The 18,693-nt window shown below is 38.6% G+C and overlaps 1 protein-coding gene across 1 annotated transcript; it reads right to left on the bottom strand.

Annotated features, from left to right (window-relative positions):
* Window positions 1-1,858: 1,858 nt before the first annotated feature.
* On the bottom strand, window positions 1,859-18,476 carry LOC116182636 (protein yellow). The gene is made up of 2 exons (XM_031503177.1): window positions 17,739-18,476; window positions 1,859-3,346 (listed from the first exon to the last, which is right to left on the bottom strand). The coding sequence occupies exons 1-2, from the start codon at window positions 17,995-17,997 to the stop codon at window positions 2,241-2,243; spliced, it is 1,365 nt and encodes a 454-aa protein (XP_031359037.1). The 5' UTR covers window positions 17,998-18,476; the 3' UTR covers window positions 1,859-2,240.
* Window positions 18,477-18,693: the final 217 nt, after the last annotated feature.

Genomic DNA, 18,693 nt, shown 5'->3' with positions numbered 1-18,693 from the left:
TTTTATGTTATTATGACCTCACATTTGACTAGTTTTTAGGTGTATTACAATACCTATAACGCCCAAGGGAATTATCATAATTCTCAAGGGCTTTATTTTTCTGTCATTCGTTTCTATGACAACATTTAAGAAGAAAAGTTATTATTTGAAGGATTGTTAAATGTTGTACTGTCAGTGTACTAATTAATAGTTCCCTATACAGATATTATATATAAACCTAGTTATAAACAGTTGAGTAACTCCCATACTCAAATCATATACTTATTTACATATTTGTGAACAATCAGCCCCTTTTTTAAGATCGAGTAAGTATTTCGTCCATACCTATAGAATTGGGAGCAAAACTCTTCGATAACTCTCGAAAATAAGCACGTTTCTGATACGGCATTCAAGCATTTCCTACCCTCCCATTCTTCTAACTTTTGCAACTCTTTTGCAAATGCTATTACCGACTTCTTAGTATCACCTCGTTGCGTACTCGCGCAAGCACTTCTTCGGGGAGTCGTCCAAGGACCATTTTGAATTTAAGTTTCGCACTAGTTTTATATTGTAAAGCTTATTGACAAGCAAAAATGGCAAATGCATAATAACCACAGGATCAATTGCCAGTCAGAAATAGCTATCGTCCACAGCCGACGTACACCCGAGGGCTTATACTCTATCGGCTTAGGGCGTTATTTCCGTTATAACGCCCTTGATACCTTAATTACTATAACAAACGCTTCTAGCTGCACATTTCTACATATTTCTCTTATCAACGGGTAAGCTTGACCACTTCCCGAACGCTTTCTTTAGAAGTTAAATATCCATGCCTTAAGAACAAGATAAACCATCAGACATGCTACAAAGTACATGAATAAACATACTTAAGGGTATAAGGGAAGTAGCACGGGCATGCGTCTTTTGCTGCCCTGTCTCAATGGGTTAACCCACGAAGACCAAAATTTAGACGCAGGGATTTCTGTATGTCAATTCTCATAAATTATTCGTCTGTGTCTGTTTTCCGTTCTAAGCTTTAGCGTACTCACCCCTGTTTGGAGGGTTTGATAGACGGGGATCTATGCTCGATGGCACTGAATCATTGCAACACATATAAAATGAAAGCACTAGAAGACATACTACTCCACTAGAGGAAAGCGATGGAAGAAAGAGGATGTAATCTTTGGAAGGCATGAGACTAGCACTTCTATCCCAAATATTCGCGATGAGAACAGTACACGACTACCAGTCTCAATTTTTGACCGGGAATGGGAATGGGAAGGTAAGGAGCTACCTTTATAGGATCAAAAGGGAACAGACGAATTGTGTAGAAACGGGTATATCTAGTTGACTGTAACTTCTTAGTTATTCAGTTCTGGTGGAGTTGCAAATTAGCAAAAACGCCAAAAAACGGAGGTATGGTAAGTTAGAGTGACACGTTGTGGTAGTGCAGCGTGCAGGTTGGATAGGGGCGCCCACATGGCACCAAGCACGACGATTGTAAGGGTACCGGAAACTCGTTTGGGGTAGAACGATGATAGAACGAAAATGTGAATCTATGGTTCTCATCAGATGAACACTGAAACAGTTGCGCTAGCTTAAAAAATGTGGCCGCAGTGCTGGGATGCGATTCTGATCCTAATGCGCAGGGGTCTTTAGTCAGCCGCCAACCTGAGTACCATTTCCTCACATTTGAAAAAATATTGAGACCGCTAGGCATTCAGTTGGGGGCCTCTAGGCTGTTGTAGCCAAACAAATGACAAACAAAGTGCCTTATGCGAGCAAAACTTTAATCTTCGCCTCCATTTATTAATTTTGTGCCACAAACTTTATTATCTGCGGTTAATTTACGGATCAATTCGCAAGATAAAAGCAAACATTCAAGTAAGTAATTTATTACAAGACATAAAACAAAATATACAAACAAGACGATAAAAGTAATAATTATCCTTACACTATAATTAAATTAAGTAATATCTGGTAACACAATATGTACAGGTGAGTAAGTTTTTTGGCATTTTTATTCGCTAGACAGACGTAATTATAAATTATTATCATTATTACTAAACATAAACAAATACTAGATTGATAATATGGCGCTAGACCTTGTTACCATTAAGGATAGGGACGACTACATTCACTAAGTTGACGAAATTGTGACGTATCAAATCTGGTCAATGTCGTCGGCGAATTCAATGGCACTAGGAGTATTAATAATAACATGCCGCATTAAATTAAATCGTATAACGACAATACTGCAATTAAATAAGTCTTACGGAGAAGAAAGCCGCCAAAAGAAGGGCAAGCGTTAGTGTTACACTTTCGGAACTGTTTCCTTTCGTTGTCGGAGCTTCCGTCGTTGAGGTCTGCATGTTGAGCTTAATCCTGTTGGTCAGTTCCGGGGAGATTACTAATTTTGAGTCGCATGACGTGTTGCGAATGGCATCCGCAACCGGCGAGGTGAGTATTCTGAAATTGACATCGCTTTGGTTCAGTCTGGAGTACATGAAAATTGGCAAGCGATCGGAGAGAACCCAAAGGTTGTTGTTGGCGTCTACCTTGATGTCGTTCGGGAAGACCATGGTGACGTTGCTCATGTAGACTCGCCCTTGTGATTCCATGGTGTACGAGGGGTTGGTTGTTTTCCAGCAGGCGATGGCGTTCAAGCTGACCAAAGCGTAAAACAGGACGCCCGTTTTCTTGTCGAGGAATGAAACGTTACTTTGACCCCTGGGCCCTCGGCTACCCAACACTTTGAACTCCTTAAAGCTGTTCTGGGCCAGAGTGGGGTTGCGCAAAAATTTTGTGTTGATCGAAAACTGGTGCACGCCCGTGAGGCAATGGAAGTAAAGCGTACTGTAACCCTCGGCGTCGGGCGCAGACAGCGCGACGCCCAGAATCCCATCGCTCCAGCTGAACTGCAAACCAGCGACGTTGAAATTGCCGGCCATCGGGTCCATGTTAAAGTAGTGGTGCTTCACCAGCCACGACGTTTGATTCGCCCACGAGTACACGATCAAACCGGCGTCGCCCAGATCGGCCAGGTACGCGTACGCATCCTGGCAGTTTTCGTCTTCGACGGCGATGTTCCCCAAAAGACTGTCGGTGGTGTACTGGTCCTTTGGTATCATGTAGCGCCTCAGCAGGGCGTCATTGTGCAGGTCGTAGATGAGTAACTGCGCCGCGTAGAAGCGTATATCGCCCAAGGCGTCGACGACTCCGGTATCCAACACCCAAAGTCTCCCGCACTGATCCGCCCTGATGCGAAACGGCGAAACAATCTCGGGCGGATCGCTGCCTTCGGTTTGTGAAAGTTTGTGCGCCTCCCAGTTGGGGTACGGACGGAGCTTTGGCGAATCCGAAGGATCTGAAAAGTAAAACATTATTAGTTGGTTTTTGACACATTTAATTTAATTCATTGATTTATTTTTCTTTGTTGAATTGTGTCTGTTGGGGCCTTCAATTTCAAAAGACCTTTTTGTAAATACTTTGGAGAATATTTCACCGGTCGAAAGATGATTTCCCTCCCTGCTTGCTTTATGAAAGAGGTTGCGATTTTTATGATTGTTTTTTAGGAGGAGGAGAATAAACCGGTGGCAGTGTAGGATTTTTTTAATTTGGGGGTTTAGGAATTTTTAGATTTTCTGGAATTATTGACATTTTTGAATTGATTTATGAAATCTAGGAGGGTGCAAAGGTACGTTTTTTGTATAGTGTATATGGAATTAAGGTCAGGATTTAAGAAGCCTACTGGAAGAGGAGCCGAAGAAAGAAATAAAAAACAAGAAGCTCAAATTCAAATTAGTAAAATTTCGTTCCAAGAAAGCCAAGACATCTTTGGGTGCCACGAAATGCAAGAAGAAAATGCTTCAGGGAATGAAATTAGCCACCAATATGAGGAAGCCGGAGCAAGTCAAGAAAAATGTAGTGGTGCTGAAGAAGTCAGCATACCGAAACCCCAAACCAGTCATGCCCCAGGGGATTTCCAACAATTGAAAAATATTATGGAGATGCTTATCAGACAATAACAAGAAGCTAGAAGAGAACAGCAAGAGAAATGAAAGGGGTGCTTGAGGAAGTGGGTCAAGAGGTCAGAGTGAAAAACATTCAACTAGAAAAGATTAAAGCTGACCAAGATAATATTAGAAATGCAAGAAAGAAAGAAATTTTCGAGGGCGAATAAAGGCTGTGGTGGGGGAACTAGAAGATGAGATGAGAAATGAAGAAAAGATTGATCAGCATGACACAAATATTAGGAACCCTGAAGCGAAAATTTAAAAAAATGGACTTTTAAAAGAAAGATCTTCCACCTGAATGGTGTACAAGGCTGAATCTTTACACCAAAAGCCGAGGAAATTTGATGGGAACATTATAACTAACCATCCGATTAATTTTAGGAAAACTTTAAAAAGCTATTTGAAGAACCTTATTGACCGTACCATAGAGTTCCTCGACGGTAATGCCAAATCATGGACGGATCTGCATATTCAAGGATGGAAGGATCTTCAGGAACTATAAGAAGATTTCCTGGGGAAATTCTGGTGTGAAGAAATCCAAGATAAAATAAGAATACGATTGGCAACACCGAGAAGATATAACAACCGCAACAGCAACGATGTGAACCACGTGTGGTACTGGGTCAGCGAAACAGCTCGCCTGAGGGGCACTTGGTGCATGCTATCACTCATCATTTTCCACGAGAAGTGGAACACATTTTAATTTGTGCCGGAGGCAAGACCATTCGACAGTTGGTGACAACGCTGGAAAGAATCCAATTTTGAGCCAAGGAGGGGGAATAACGGAAACAAACAAGAAGATCGAACTGGTCGAGCACCGAGGCGACAGGAAGAAAGAAGACCCGTGAATACAGTGGGATTCAGGAGAGAGCATGGGTCGCGCTATACCATGGAGAGCACTATAGGCAACAAGGAGAATGGAGAGGGTAGGGTGCATTTGACAATCAAGATCAGAAACTAGAGGGGCAGGTACCTGGAGCACCACTAGTCTCTCGAAAAAGAGTAAAAAATTATTACCAAAAATTTAAAATAAGACCAGAAGTAGAAGAAGTCAGAAAATATGAGAGAGTAGGCGTCGCCCAAATGAAAATTGAAGAAAATCAAAAAATTTTGCATCAAAGAAAGAATTAGCAGAAGAAGGTTTTAAGATACCTACGAAGGAAGAGATTTGAAGAAAATTTTGAATAATACCACGAAAGAAGCAATCGAAGAAGAACAAGTTAAGAGAAGACGAGGAATGAATATTCGAAATTGGGCGAAGAAGAAGTTATAATAATAATTTAATACCTAACAGAAAACAAATTCTAATAATAGAGGCGATACAAGTAAATATTACTAAAACTAGAAAATTTGGTATAAAAAATTAATGCATAACTAAAATAATCAAAAAAGTAAAGTAGTAAAAAATAGTAATTAAAGATTAATCTCCGTTAATAAACAATTTAAGGTTGAATTAAATATGTCCACGGTGAACAGGTGAAGAAATTAGATGATTTTATTTATATTTTATTTTATTGGACAGATTAGTTTTTTTGGGTGTTTTGTCATTAATATATTTTTAGGTAGAGGTTTTTAAGGAAAGTAGGGTTTGTTTTTTTGATTTTTTAAGTTAGGCAGATTAGTTTAGCGAACTGGAACGATTAGGGGCGAGTCCGAGAATTGCTCCCCAACTTTGGAACCGAGTTGTGGAGGGGGTTGCGATATAAAGGTTTTAGTTTCTTTTCGAAGATTTACCGTTAGGAATGGCGCAGGTCCTCCCACATTTAACGCGAGGATCCCTCCGTAGGTCCTTCAGATCGTGCCGCTTCTCGGGAATCGGTATTTTGGGTGGTTGCTGCCCCCAATTTTTAGTCTATCACTACTTTGTTGCGTGTCTAGAAAGTGACGTTTCTAGGTACAGTTTTTTGTATATAGTGCTAGAGGTGGGCTCCTTCCACGGCACTGTATGCTATTTTTTTCCCTCCTTCAAATAAGGCACAGTCTGCATAAGTGGGTCTAGGCAAGATTTTATTTAAATTGGTAAGTTGAGGCGAGTTAGGATGAATACTAGATACCTGGTTAGGTTGATTTGTGAAATTGTGTGAGGCAAAAAATTAAAGAGTACAATTCAGTTTTTTTCTTTGCTAGAGATGTTTTAGAGATAAGCTTCCGTTTATTTTTAAGTTGTTTTTCAAATCTCATCTAGTTGTTTCGCTTTTAAAAACAAGAAGAGGGTACTGTAACGGAAGCTGATTAATAGGACTTGAAATTTTAATTTTTTTGTAGATTTCAAAATTAAACGTTACTAGAAGTATGTTTGATTATAAGAATATACACAGGATTTCTTTGAATCGTTCATTCTGTTGCCGTTCGAGGTCGCGCAGATTTTTTTTTTATTCTTTCCGACACGCATACTCCTTGTACAGGGTGAGTGAACGATTGCGCGGAGTAACTTAATGCCTTGAAGATTGATTGAAATTACATATAACTTATTTAAGATTAGAATATAAAAACCAGGAAAACCAATATGTTTCGAAAACTATCAGAGATAGGTATAGGGCATTATTATCAAAAGTTGAAGGTTTTTGGAGAAGCCAAAAGATGACAGAGAAATATACAGGGTGTTCCATTTAAAAGAAGTGAATATTTTTAATATGAAGTTTTGTAACTTTGGATCTAGAAAAAACACCCTGTAATCTATTTTTTTAATGTTTTATAGCAGATGTATTTATTTGACTTTTACTACCCAGGATAAAAAGATATAAAACCTGGATTCAAAATTTAAGTAATAATTTTGGCAATACACTGACGCTTGCAAATGCCCAATTTTCTTAAAAATCGAATTATCTTTAAAACTACTAGCTTTTCGGATATTAACCATATAATAAAAGAGATGTATAATTACAAGTAAAATTTAAAAATGCAATCAAATACAGGGGGTTCTATTTAAAAAAAAAGTACCATTTGGGAACCCTACTTTGTGGGCGCACCCTGTATAATTATAAACTTTTTTAAAATGTGGAGAATATTCAACTATATCATAATACAAAAGCACTCTATCGAAAAATCTTATCCTCAAGGCATTAAGTTAATCCGCGCAATCGTTGACTCACCCTGAACGAATTGAACAAAGTTGTCCCTCGTTATTCTACTTTTAAGCTTCGCTGGCGCTATTTGCGTATTTATCTTACAAGTTTTTAAGCTCTTTTGCGGTATGTAACAATTACGCATTCATTTTTACTTTGAATAATCATTTTTAAGCTTTCTTTTTTCTTACTTTTTACTTTTGATTTACGATTTACTTCATTATTACCTACCGGATTGTGCTTTCAACATCGATATTTCAGAGCCGAAACGCTGAATTTTGGATTTTCTCAATAATGAGTCATTTTAAGTATTAATTTCAGTTCTCAGTATACGATCAGCCTCAGTGTCAGATGTTACATTGCTATACGTGAAATTTTGTGCAGCGCGATCATTACCCCTCTTGTTGTTTGTTATGTTTTTGCCTGTTTACAGATTTGCAGTATAGACGCCCTTCTTGAGCTCAACAAGGTCGTTGCGACCTGTAAATTTTGTTATTTTCGTCGATTTCCCCTACTTTAACGTTTGGTTACATATTGGTTGTCGATATCATCGAATTATTATTACATTTGCTTGAGATTCACTTAATAATTTAGTATAGCTCCGTTGTGGAAGCGGGTAAATATTTTCTCCGACTTCGTGTTGACCCCCTTTTTTTCTAAAATTAATTTAAATTCAAATAGTGACATAGCAGATATTTATATTACAGTATCTTATTTGCAAAATTATTGAGACCATTGGATGAAATCACCATTGATTGTGACTCAACTATTGTTTATGTTCTATCACTATCCAGTGTTTTATTCCCTTTTCGCTGCCCAGACCAGAACAAAAATCTCTTAATCTGCCTTGTTTCCCCTTTTTTGTAAGTATTTCCTCCTCTCTCAACATTTACTGAAGACTATTAAGGGCGCCTATTTAGATATTACACTATTACTATTTTTCTCTTTTCCTTTATTTTTTCTTGTAGTAGTACTTCGTCTCATATCGCATTTCACGGAAAAAAAAACCCGTCACATTCTCTTTCGTTCTTTATCACCGGTGGCTAATCTTTTATGGGGCCTTGATGGAAGTTGCTGGCGCCCCGATGTATGGGATACTCCCTAAAGTATTTGACGGGAAGAATGTCTACTCACTTTCGCTAGCAGAAAATTAAGGAGATACACTTATTATTCAAGTTTATCAAGAATAAATAACAGTAGGAATTTCCAAAAAGCTTAATTTTTGAAAATTTAAAGAAAGTTGGTAAAAGTTCCCTGTTTTGAATGTCGAATGACTTGGCTAAAAATCCTTTGGTTTGGGCTATTAACCGCTGGAGATTAAGTGAGAGCTAAATTGTCAACTCATCCTGAATCATTACGACAAAATTTAAAAGTATAATAGTGTAATTAAATGCAGATAAAGAAGGAAAAACCGTCCATTTACAAGAAGACTGTAATTTAATACCGTCGATACATGACGATTCAAATTTGCTACACACGGTGAAAGTACCAATGGATCGGTTTCTTTTACATTTTGCACGCTCAACGAATGCTCAAATTTTTTGTTGTTTCGAAACGGGTGACCGTGTACAAAAAAAATTGTAATCGAGACCGAGGCTGCTCTGCTGGTCAAATCTAATGTCACGTAGTATCATAACTTGTAATAGGATATTAATTCATACGTATGCCTCATGCGGTTTTTACAGCATTTTAATGTAAAAGTAACCTCGTCTTATATTGCCGTTCTTAACCTTGTAACTAATTGGATTTAAGCGGATTGATTTTTGCATACAATATAAGTTATGGCCGCGTCGGTCGTGCCTAGGCCAGAATAATTTATTTTTATGCGCGCGAGAGAAAGTTGATGAGTACGGTACTACAATATGTGGTAAATTAACCGATGCGGTACTTGGTAAATACAAAACGTGGTAGGAATGTTTGTGTAATTACAAGATTCGTGACGTAAAACGATATTTATCTTTCCCAATGTTAATATCAACACACATTTTTCCAAGAAGATTGTTGTAATCGAAGCAGGCGTGGACAATCCAAGTTTTTGAGTCACTTGGGCCAAAAAATTAAAAATCTATTCCTATTCTTGAGCTGTAACTTTAAAAGTGAGCTTTTACGAGTATATATCAAGCAGAAGTAGAGCATAAGAGTTTTGAAATACTGGAAATAGTAAGATACTCAAGAAAGTTTCAAAAGAGCTTTAGAGTTTAAGGTAGTTTCATGAGACCTGCAAGGTATCACATGGCTCCAAGATTGTGGAGCTCAATATTAAGCTTCATTTTATAAGGAAAAACAATCTCGGGCTCTGAAATGTTATTAAAAACGATTTGGAACTTATACAGGGTGCAAACGGAGCTAGAGAAAGCCATTTTTCTCCGAAGTTATTAGAGATACAAAGAAATATAACAATGATAAATATGGAAATTTTATGCAAAGAAAAAAACATTCCCTTATATAATATAACTAATAGAATTGGCCCCGTTTATAGGAATATTTTTATTTAAACTGAAAATACAACTTAAAAAAAAAGAGAATCTAATACTTCTCCCAAATGCGATCAAACATCATCATTTTATACGATATCAACTAATTTACTATCTTTTCTGATTACTTAATAATAAATTTTAAAAAAAACCGATCGTTATTTTTTATACAAATCAAAAAAAAATATGTTACTTAATTATAAACCTTCCCTTTTTACCAAAAATCGACTGCACCAAAATTTCTCGGGAAAACACTTTTTCTTATTAATTTTGGCGCGTAGAATCCAAAACGATTAGTACTTTTTCGATTAGACTTATCAATCAAAAGTTATGGACTAGAAACCAATTTCGAACGAAAATTCAAAGGGCTGTAACTTTTGAACTAGTAGCCCAATCTTGGAACTGTTTGAAATTATGAATTGTACAGGCCACATTCTATAAGGAAATCGTTTTTCCCGGTCGATCTGAGACAATTTTTTTTCGGGCCCAAAAAAAGGCAGTGTATAAACCTTCCTTTTTTACCAAAAATCGACTGACCAAAACTTCTCGGGAAAACACTTTTTCTTATTAATTTTGGGGCGTAGAATCCAAAACATTCGTACTTTTTCGATTAGACTTATCAATCAAAAGTTATGGACTAGAAACCAATTTCGAAAGAAAATTCAAAGGGCTGTAACTATTGAGCTAGTAGCCCAATCTTGGAACTGTTTGAAATTATGGATTCTACAGGCCACATTCTATAAGGAAATCTTTTTTTCCGATAAATCTGGGACAATTTTTTTTCGAGGCTCAAAAAAGGCAGTGTATAACCTTCCTATTTTACCAAAAATAGACAGGACCAAAATTTCTCGGGAAAACACTTTTTCTTATGAATTTTGGGGCGTAGAATCCAAAACGATTCGTACTTTTTCGATTAGACTTGTCAATCAAAAGTTAAGGACTAGAAACCAATTTCGAAAGAAAATTCAAAGGGCTGTAACTATTGAGCTAGTAGCCCAATCTTGGAACTGTTTGAAATTATGGATTCTACAGGCCCCATTCTATAAGGAAATCTTTTTTCCCGGTCGATCTGGGACAATTTTTTTTTCGAGGCCCAAAAAAAGGCAGTGTATAACCTTCCTTTTTTACCAAAAATCGACTGCACCAAAATTTCTCGGGATAACACTTTTTCTTATTAATTTTGGGGCGTAGAATCCAAAACGATTAGTACTTTTTCGATTAGACTTATCAATCAAAAGTTATGGACTAGAAACCAATTTCGAACGAAAATTCAAAGGGCTGTAACTTTTGAACTAGTAGCCCAATCTTGGAACTGTTTGAAATTATGAATTGTACAGGCCACATTCTATAAGGAAATCTTTTTTTCCGATAAATCTGGGACAATTTTTTTTCGAGGCTCAAAAAAGGCAGTGTATAACCGTCCTATTTTACCAAAAATAGACAGGACCAAAATTTCTCGGGAAAACACTTTTTCTTATTAATTTTGGGGCGTAGAATCCAAAACGATTCGTACTTTTTCGATTAGACTTCTCAATCAAAAGTTATAGGACTAGAAACCAATTTCGAAAGAAAATTCAAAGGGCTGTAACTTTTGAGCTAGTAGCCCAATCTTGGAACTGTTTGAAATTATGGATTCTACAGGCCACATTCTATAAGGAAATCTTTTTTCCCGGTCGATCTGGGACAATTTTTTTTTCGAGGCCCAAAAAAAGGCAGTGTATAACCTTCCTTTTTTACCAAAAATCGACTGCACCAAAATTTCTCGGGATAACACTTTTTCTTATTAATTTTGGGGCGTAGAATCCAAAACGATTAGTACTTTTTCGATTAGACTTATCAATCAAAAGTTATGGACTAGAAACCAATTTCGAACGAAAATTCAAAGGGCTGTAACTTTTGAACTAGTAGCCCAATCTTGGAACTGTTTGAAATTATGAATTGTACAGGCCACATTCTATAAGGAAATCTTTTTTTCCGATAAATCTGGGACAATTTTTTTTCGAGGCTCAAAAAAGGCAGTGTATAACCGTCCTATTTTACCAAAAATAGACAGGACCAAAATTTCTCGGGAAAACACTTTTTCTTATTAATTTTGGGGCGTAGAATCCAAAACGATTCGTACTTTTTCGATTAGACTTATCAATCAAAAGTTAAGGACTAGAAACCAATTTCGAAAGAAAATTCAAAGGACTGTAACTTTTGAGCTAGTAGCCTAATCTTGGAACTGTTTGAAATTATGGATTCTACAGGCCACATTCTATAAGGAAATCTTTTTTCCCGGTCGATCTGATACAATTTTTTTTTATTATAGCGTTTACTGGAATCGATGGTTTCCCTATGGTACAAATCAATACCACCCTTTTCGAAGGGATTGGGCCTTGCAGCTGTACAGCATATAATGAAAAGTGGATCTCCAGATGGAAGTTTTTAGTACCATTATCCCTTCTTGTACAGTTGATTGGGCATTAAACCGTCTGCCTTTATAGTCTACTTTCAACGATCTTTCCGTTTTCGATATATAATTTATTAATAGCTTACTGCAAGGCCCAACCGAAACTGACTTAGTTGGTTTCATGAAACTTTCGCTTACGCGCTAGAATTTTTTAATGAAGTCACTCTTAAAATCCTGATTTATTCGCACGTACTTTTATAATTTTGATGCTTTACTGCGTTAAAAATTCTTCTTTTTTTCGAACTCGATTATTCCTTCTATTTTGAGTGACTAACGGTTTTTGCGTTACCTTTAATTACGGATTCTTGTACTTGAACTCCTACATGGCTCCTCACGAATTAAAAATTATAAATGAACGTGGCTTCACGTTTAGTGCCCAAAAAAAACTGTTATTTCGAACCATGCAGTTGACTGTCTGGTGGTCCAAAACCGAACGTCCTGCCGCTGTCCTCCCTGGACGCGTCCCTACACTTTTTTATTTTCTAAGATGCCTACAAAATGGTGTTTAATAGGTTAAATCGACCATTCGTTTCGCCACCCTAATCACATGCGTAGTGGGGTGGACTATTCTCGGACCGTTAACCGAACACCGCATCCGCATTGACCGTCCTCTAACGGAAACACCCTGTATACTTCCTAATACTTAGCCCAACAGCAGCGTGCAAATAAAAGAAGTAGGAACTCGATTGAAAGTTGTAGAAGCAGAAAGAACTTTAGAGGTAAGCAAGGATAACTGCATAGCGGATTCTGTAGAAATTAAGGAAAGTTTATGAGGGAATTTTGAAGAGAACTTAAAAAAAATTGAGAGTAACCTGTAGGGAACTTAGTGGAGTATTGCTGGAAACATGAAGAGGAACTTTGGAAAAGGAAATTGAATGAAACAGTAAATTTATGGAAAGTTTGATACGAGCTTGAAGGAAACTGGAGAACTAGATAATTCGGGGCGTAGGGAATTTAGGAGTATTTGAGGGTCTCACACCAACCTTTTTAAGAGACGGTTAAGAAGTAATTAGGCGCTGAGATACTGAGAGGTAATTGAGGGGAATTAAAGAGAACTTGAGGGAAACATCAGAATAATCTGAAAATAACTTGGACATATATTTTAGAGAAGATTGAGATGAACTTGAGAGACACTTAAGAAACAACTGAAAGATTGCGAGGGATTGAGATAAACTTGAGGGGACTAGAAGAATCTTAATTTTATTTGAAAATTTGGAAACTTCAATTTCAATGTTCTTAAAAAGACGATGAATCCCAATTATAATTGAAGAATCCATAAGAAACGGTTTGCAGGATCAGACTTATGGAGCGGATCAAGGGGAAACATTCTAAATTTAAATCTTGATCGGTTTTGAGCTACAGCATTTTTATTTGGCGCCCAACGTGGGGCACACTGTAATATGTATAGTAACTGAAATAATGTAATCATTTTATTTGACTTTTCCCGAACTATTTAATGCTTCATAACGATTGTTTTATTACAAGGGCTATAATTTTTGTGGTACGTCAAATATTTTTGATTCTTGGTTTGTTCAATTTACGGGATCCACAAGCCGCCCTTTAAGTGCATATTAAAGTGAACCCTTTCCCTATTTCAAAAATCTTATTTTTTAAGATTGTTATGTATTTTTGGGCATTTACACAAAAGTTATAGCGAAAATGTGGCAATTTGTTATTCGCTTAGACAACCACTTGAAAAATGTGTGTGCAAAAATTTAAAAACGATATTATGAACTTATAATCACTAACAAAAAATTGTTAATAGACAAATAATATATTGTGAGAGAACGAGATAGTAGAAACAAAGAGATACGTTGCGCTCCATGATTGTTATATAACGGTACAGTATATATTTAAGGAATATATGCATAAAATTTCTGTTTTTACGCGAGAATAATATACGGATTTAAAGGCAATAAACATGTGTACGTATACATGATAACATGGTCTTGTCCATGGCCATTGTGTTCTAGCATTCAGAACAAAACACGTTTGCCGCATTTCTCACATTAAAACCGCATGGTAATTTTTATCTTTATTGAGAGTAGAATATTGTTTAATTTACAAATCTAAAAAATTTGAGACAATGTACACAAACTTCTCATGTTTGAATCTTACGAAAAAAGAATTAAAATTATTTATTTTTTTGCAATTCTTGTTCTATAATAGCTTCAGCAAGAATTCTGCTACATAGTAGGTACCCAAAATGTATGTTAGTTAAAACGTAAACTATTTATAGACGTAAAAAATTAGGCGATTTATGGAACTATGACAAATATCAGCCGAAACCTAAGGAAAAGGTCCACTTCAATTACGGAAAATGCAAATAGTGATACTTAAGAATAACATGCAAAAACGCAATTATATCCTCCCTATTGAAGTTTTTAGGCGAATTCATTCCCTAATTATTCCAGAATCCCCAGTTTAATGAATCCAATAAAGAAAGTGAAAATCGAAACGAACTGCGCGCTAAAAGCACGAGACATAGACATGTGGACGGTGGAGGAGGTCGAGACCCTTAGCGACCACAGGTATATCTCCTGAGAAATACGCGGCAAAATTGACAACTGGGGCACGGAACGGAAGCGACAGAATGGCGAGCCGGAAGTCAGGGGCTGGTTGGCCAACAAATTGGATCAGCAGAAACTGAGCCACATCTTGGACCACATTGAAGCTCCTAAGTCACCGGCGGCCCTGCACCGGGTTATGCAGCGCATAGCGAAATATACAATGCCCAAGAAAAATAATAAAAAAGGAAGGCGAGCTACGTTCTGGTGGGACGAGGAGGTGGTAGCAGTTAGAAAGGAATGCGTAACCCTAAGGCGGAAGGTGACGAGAACGGGTAGAAGGGCTAACATGGGTATATAGAAAATGAATGCAAATACAAGGACTCGAAAAATAAACTAAAAAAAAAATGATAAAAAAAAAGAAAAAAGAATGTTGGAGAAATATGTGTGCCGACCTTGAACGAGATGTATGGGGAAGGGCGTATAAAATCGTTGTTGGCAAGATCGGGGGAAGACGAAAAGTAATCGGGTCCGATGAGGAGTTAATGGAGAAAGTTGACAGGCTGTTCCCGATGCAAACAAGATGCCCGGTCGGTAGGGACTGGCGAAGGGAGGCAGGAAAAGAGACAATAATCAAAATTAGCACAGAAGAGATACGGCATGCAGTCAGGAGGATGCCCGAAAATAAAGCTCCCGGACCAGAGGGGCTTCCTCCGGAGCTAGTGACCAGAGTGGCCGGGGAGAGGCCAGAGTGGTTTACGAGGGCTTTCGACGAAGTGCTAAGTTCGGGAGTATAAATCTCTAATAAGCCATCTGGGGAAATTGCTAGAGAGGGTGCTGGTAGAAAGGATCCAACAGTTTGCCAGTCTTTCGGACGGACAGTATGGTTTCATGAAAGGGATCCGAGAGCCGCTCAGTCAAATACATAAAATAGCTGAAACGGCAATGCGTGGCACACGACTAACTAGGGAGGTGACAATAATCACCTCCTTAGATGTTCAAAATGCTTTTAATTCTATCCCAATGGGGGTCATATTAGAAGAACTAGAAAGAAAGGGCGCACCGGGGTATACAAGGAGGGTAGTGCACAGCTACTTAAGCAACAGGAGGAATCGGGTTAAACTGCCCTACGGGAAGGGGTACCAGTTTGAGGTGAACGGAGGGGTGCCATATAAGGGTCGGTGCTGGGCCCAGTCCTGTGGAATATTGCCTATGATGGGGTCATCTGACTCGGGGTGGCTATGGTGGCGTACGCCGACGACCTGAGCGTGGTGGTGACAGACCACAAGATCGAGTGAGCGGCAGAAAATGCGCAAAGCTCCATAAGGTGCAAGTGTGGATGGAGCAGGTTGATGGCGAATACGGGGGGACCGAATGAGTGGAAGAGAAGGGTGCTAGCCTCGGCGGTCGATAACGTGATACTATATGGATGCGACGTGTGGGGAAGAGTAATGAAAACAAAAAAGGCCAAGGACGTGGAGGATAAAGTCCAGAGGAAAATGGCTTCGGCGTATAAATAATAAAGACGAACTAAATGCATGGGAAGAAGAGTGGGAGGAACGAGAGTCGTGGACGAAGGGACTGATAGACAACCTAAAAAGCTGGGTAGGAAAAAGGAATGGAGAAGTTAACTATTTCCTCACACAGTTTCTGACCGGGCATGGGGAGAATGGGGTTTACCTGAAATGGATAAGAAAAAGAGAGAGGGATACCTGCGTAGACTGTGGTGAGCTGGACGATGCAGGACACGGAGTGCTAAAATGCCCTAGGTGGGAACGTGAAAGATATCGGGTCGCTATCAGAGGGGAAATGATAGAGAAGGAAAGCATAGTGAAGATAATGTTGGAAGGCGAAGAAAAATGGAAAAAAAATTGCCCACCTGATTGAAAAGATAATAGGCACGCGAGAAAAGGGCGCGAGGTAATAAAAGGGATTAGGGAAAAACCCCTCTGGAAGAATGCCCTAGCGATACCCAGATGTGGAGTAAGGGAGAAGGGGTTTAGTGGGTGAGAGCCCCACACTACCGCCGTCCGACAGTTCCAAGGCGGCGGTGTGCGGTAGGAACATTCCCTAATTCCCTGTCAACAAAAAAAGGACTAACGCTCAATGCATTTTGAGGTTTTTTGGGTCCCCTAGAGAAATGAATAATTTGTAATGGTAATTTGGAAGTGTCTCATTTCTCGGTTTCCCTTCAGCTCATCTTACCCAGAATCCTTCGCAAATTTCAACAAGAATGCATAAATAATTGCACAAGGTTAATAATTAAACATTCGTAAATTGGCGTATCCTTGGCCGGCGCCGGAGGGGTAGGATTCGATAGGAATCCGAGTTATTTCTCATAGCAATTGTAATAGGCGATTGTTGCAATTAGTTTTGGTATGCATTGACGCTCTTCTAATTACCGCTTTAATTAAAATCTTGTTAATCACAGTAAATTATGCGCTTAGACTTCTCCGTAGATTTTAATTCAATACAAGGTGAACTGTACAGTGTACACGCATACCTACAATTATGCAACGATTTTATATAACAATAATTATTGCGCTTCCAAATCATTCTCGGAAGATTTCAGCAATTGGGCAGACAAATTATTTAGGTTAATGTGATGGTGCAATATTGCCATTGAGAGCATCGTTACCTTTACTTGTAATTACAATAGTCAATGACTTTGTTAATTTCTAATTTGACGAAGAAGAAACAGCTTGCACTCTTACGATAATAATTACCAATAAGTAGTGCAGTGTGACGAAACGAGCCCGTCAAATTCAATTAGGTCCTTATTTATTGTACCGATTTACCGTCTAATTGCATGGCTTGTGTGACTGGGCATGTGGGTTTATAATTTGCTATCGTAAATCATCCCAAATGTATTTGGCCCAAATTGAGGAAGAGTTATGGTCAATACTTCAGTTTAGCATTTTCGAAGCACCAAGAAGAAAAGAGGGGGCTAATTACTTAATTTGCATGACTGAGTTGGCGTGAGTTGATTTTACTAATCGGCCATAATCAAACCAAACACGTTGAAGCTGGCGAATGAGCTCAGTTTCAAGGATAAACCAAAAATTATGATCAATCAAAACAGACGGAGGGCAGAACTGGTTTGGGGCCGCGGAAAAAAATTTGCAAAATCGCCTTGGGGGGGTTGCATTACCACACAATTTTTTTCGGTATTTCATTACCGAAAACGACAACCTGCACCTGTAAAACGCATGAAATTCCAAGCGTAGTTCTGAATGCAAACTAACCTGTCAGTTTGATGTAGGTCAATGAGGCGGCTACTCCGGATTTCCACCTCGGTAGCGTAATAAAAAGCCGATCTCCATGCACTTCCAGTCCCAAAGGTAGATTGTTTTCGGGCACGAAATCCCGATTATCGATCGCCTCCTGTCTTGCCTCACTGGAGGGGTACTCGAAATCGACCTGCTTCCACTCGAACGCGACGCGCAGATTGTCCATAGCAAAAGTCGACGATAAAATCGCCAATAAATACGATAGCACACGCATAGTTGGGCGACCGCGGTGGAATTAAAAGTAAATCTCTACTATCAACTCTTTTTTTTATAGTCTTGCTTACATCACACACGCGTCTTGTGGTCGGATCAGTTTTTTATTGCGTAATTACGATTTAACCGGAATACGTCCAGGAAGTCCAAGCAGGTGTAGACGTCCGCCACCGCGACACTAATAACACTATAAACTATGAGTACCTATTTCGATGAGCCACAGGTACTACATTTGGGTATCATTTCAGCTCACCTGTGGCCGCCGCCGCCGCTACCGTCTAGCTAACTAGTGAAAGTAATGTTAATACAGCACAAGAAGACCTTTACAACACTAACGACTTCGTCGGATACTCTGGTTTATACCGCGTGGAGTCGAAAGTGCGACCGGCCTCGTCGCGTACGTCATCGCGCCCGAAAAAAAAGCGAATCTCTCGCGGACGGAAGGTGTTAATTTTTCCCGCAATTAGACGCACCGCTAGTTAGTCACAGAAACGCCAAAGTACAAAGTGATCTTCTTATCGAGCCGTTTTTAAACATTACTATCGTGACGCACGCATTCCGATAATTTCCTGTTATTATTTTTATTACTGCTAAAGTGCAGGCCAAGTAGTGATGATACTTAGGATCGGAGCAGTGAAAAGATCCAGTGAAAGTAAATGCAGAATCTGCACGTCCTCAATAGATGAAGAATTCGCTG

The sequence above is a fragment of the Photinus pyralis genome, unplaced genomic scaffold (assembly GCF_008802855.1).
Source record: "Photinus pyralis isolate 1611_PpyrPB1 unplaced genomic scaffold, Ppyr1.3 Ppyr1.4_unclustered_Scaffold6493, whole genome shotgun sequence".
NCBI classification, from domain to species: domain Eukaryota; kingdom Metazoa; phylum Arthropoda; class Insecta; order Coleoptera; family Lampyridae; genus Photinus; species Photinus pyralis.
Note: the sequence above shows the minus strand (reverse complement) of the source record. Positions and strands in the feature narration are given on the sequence as shown.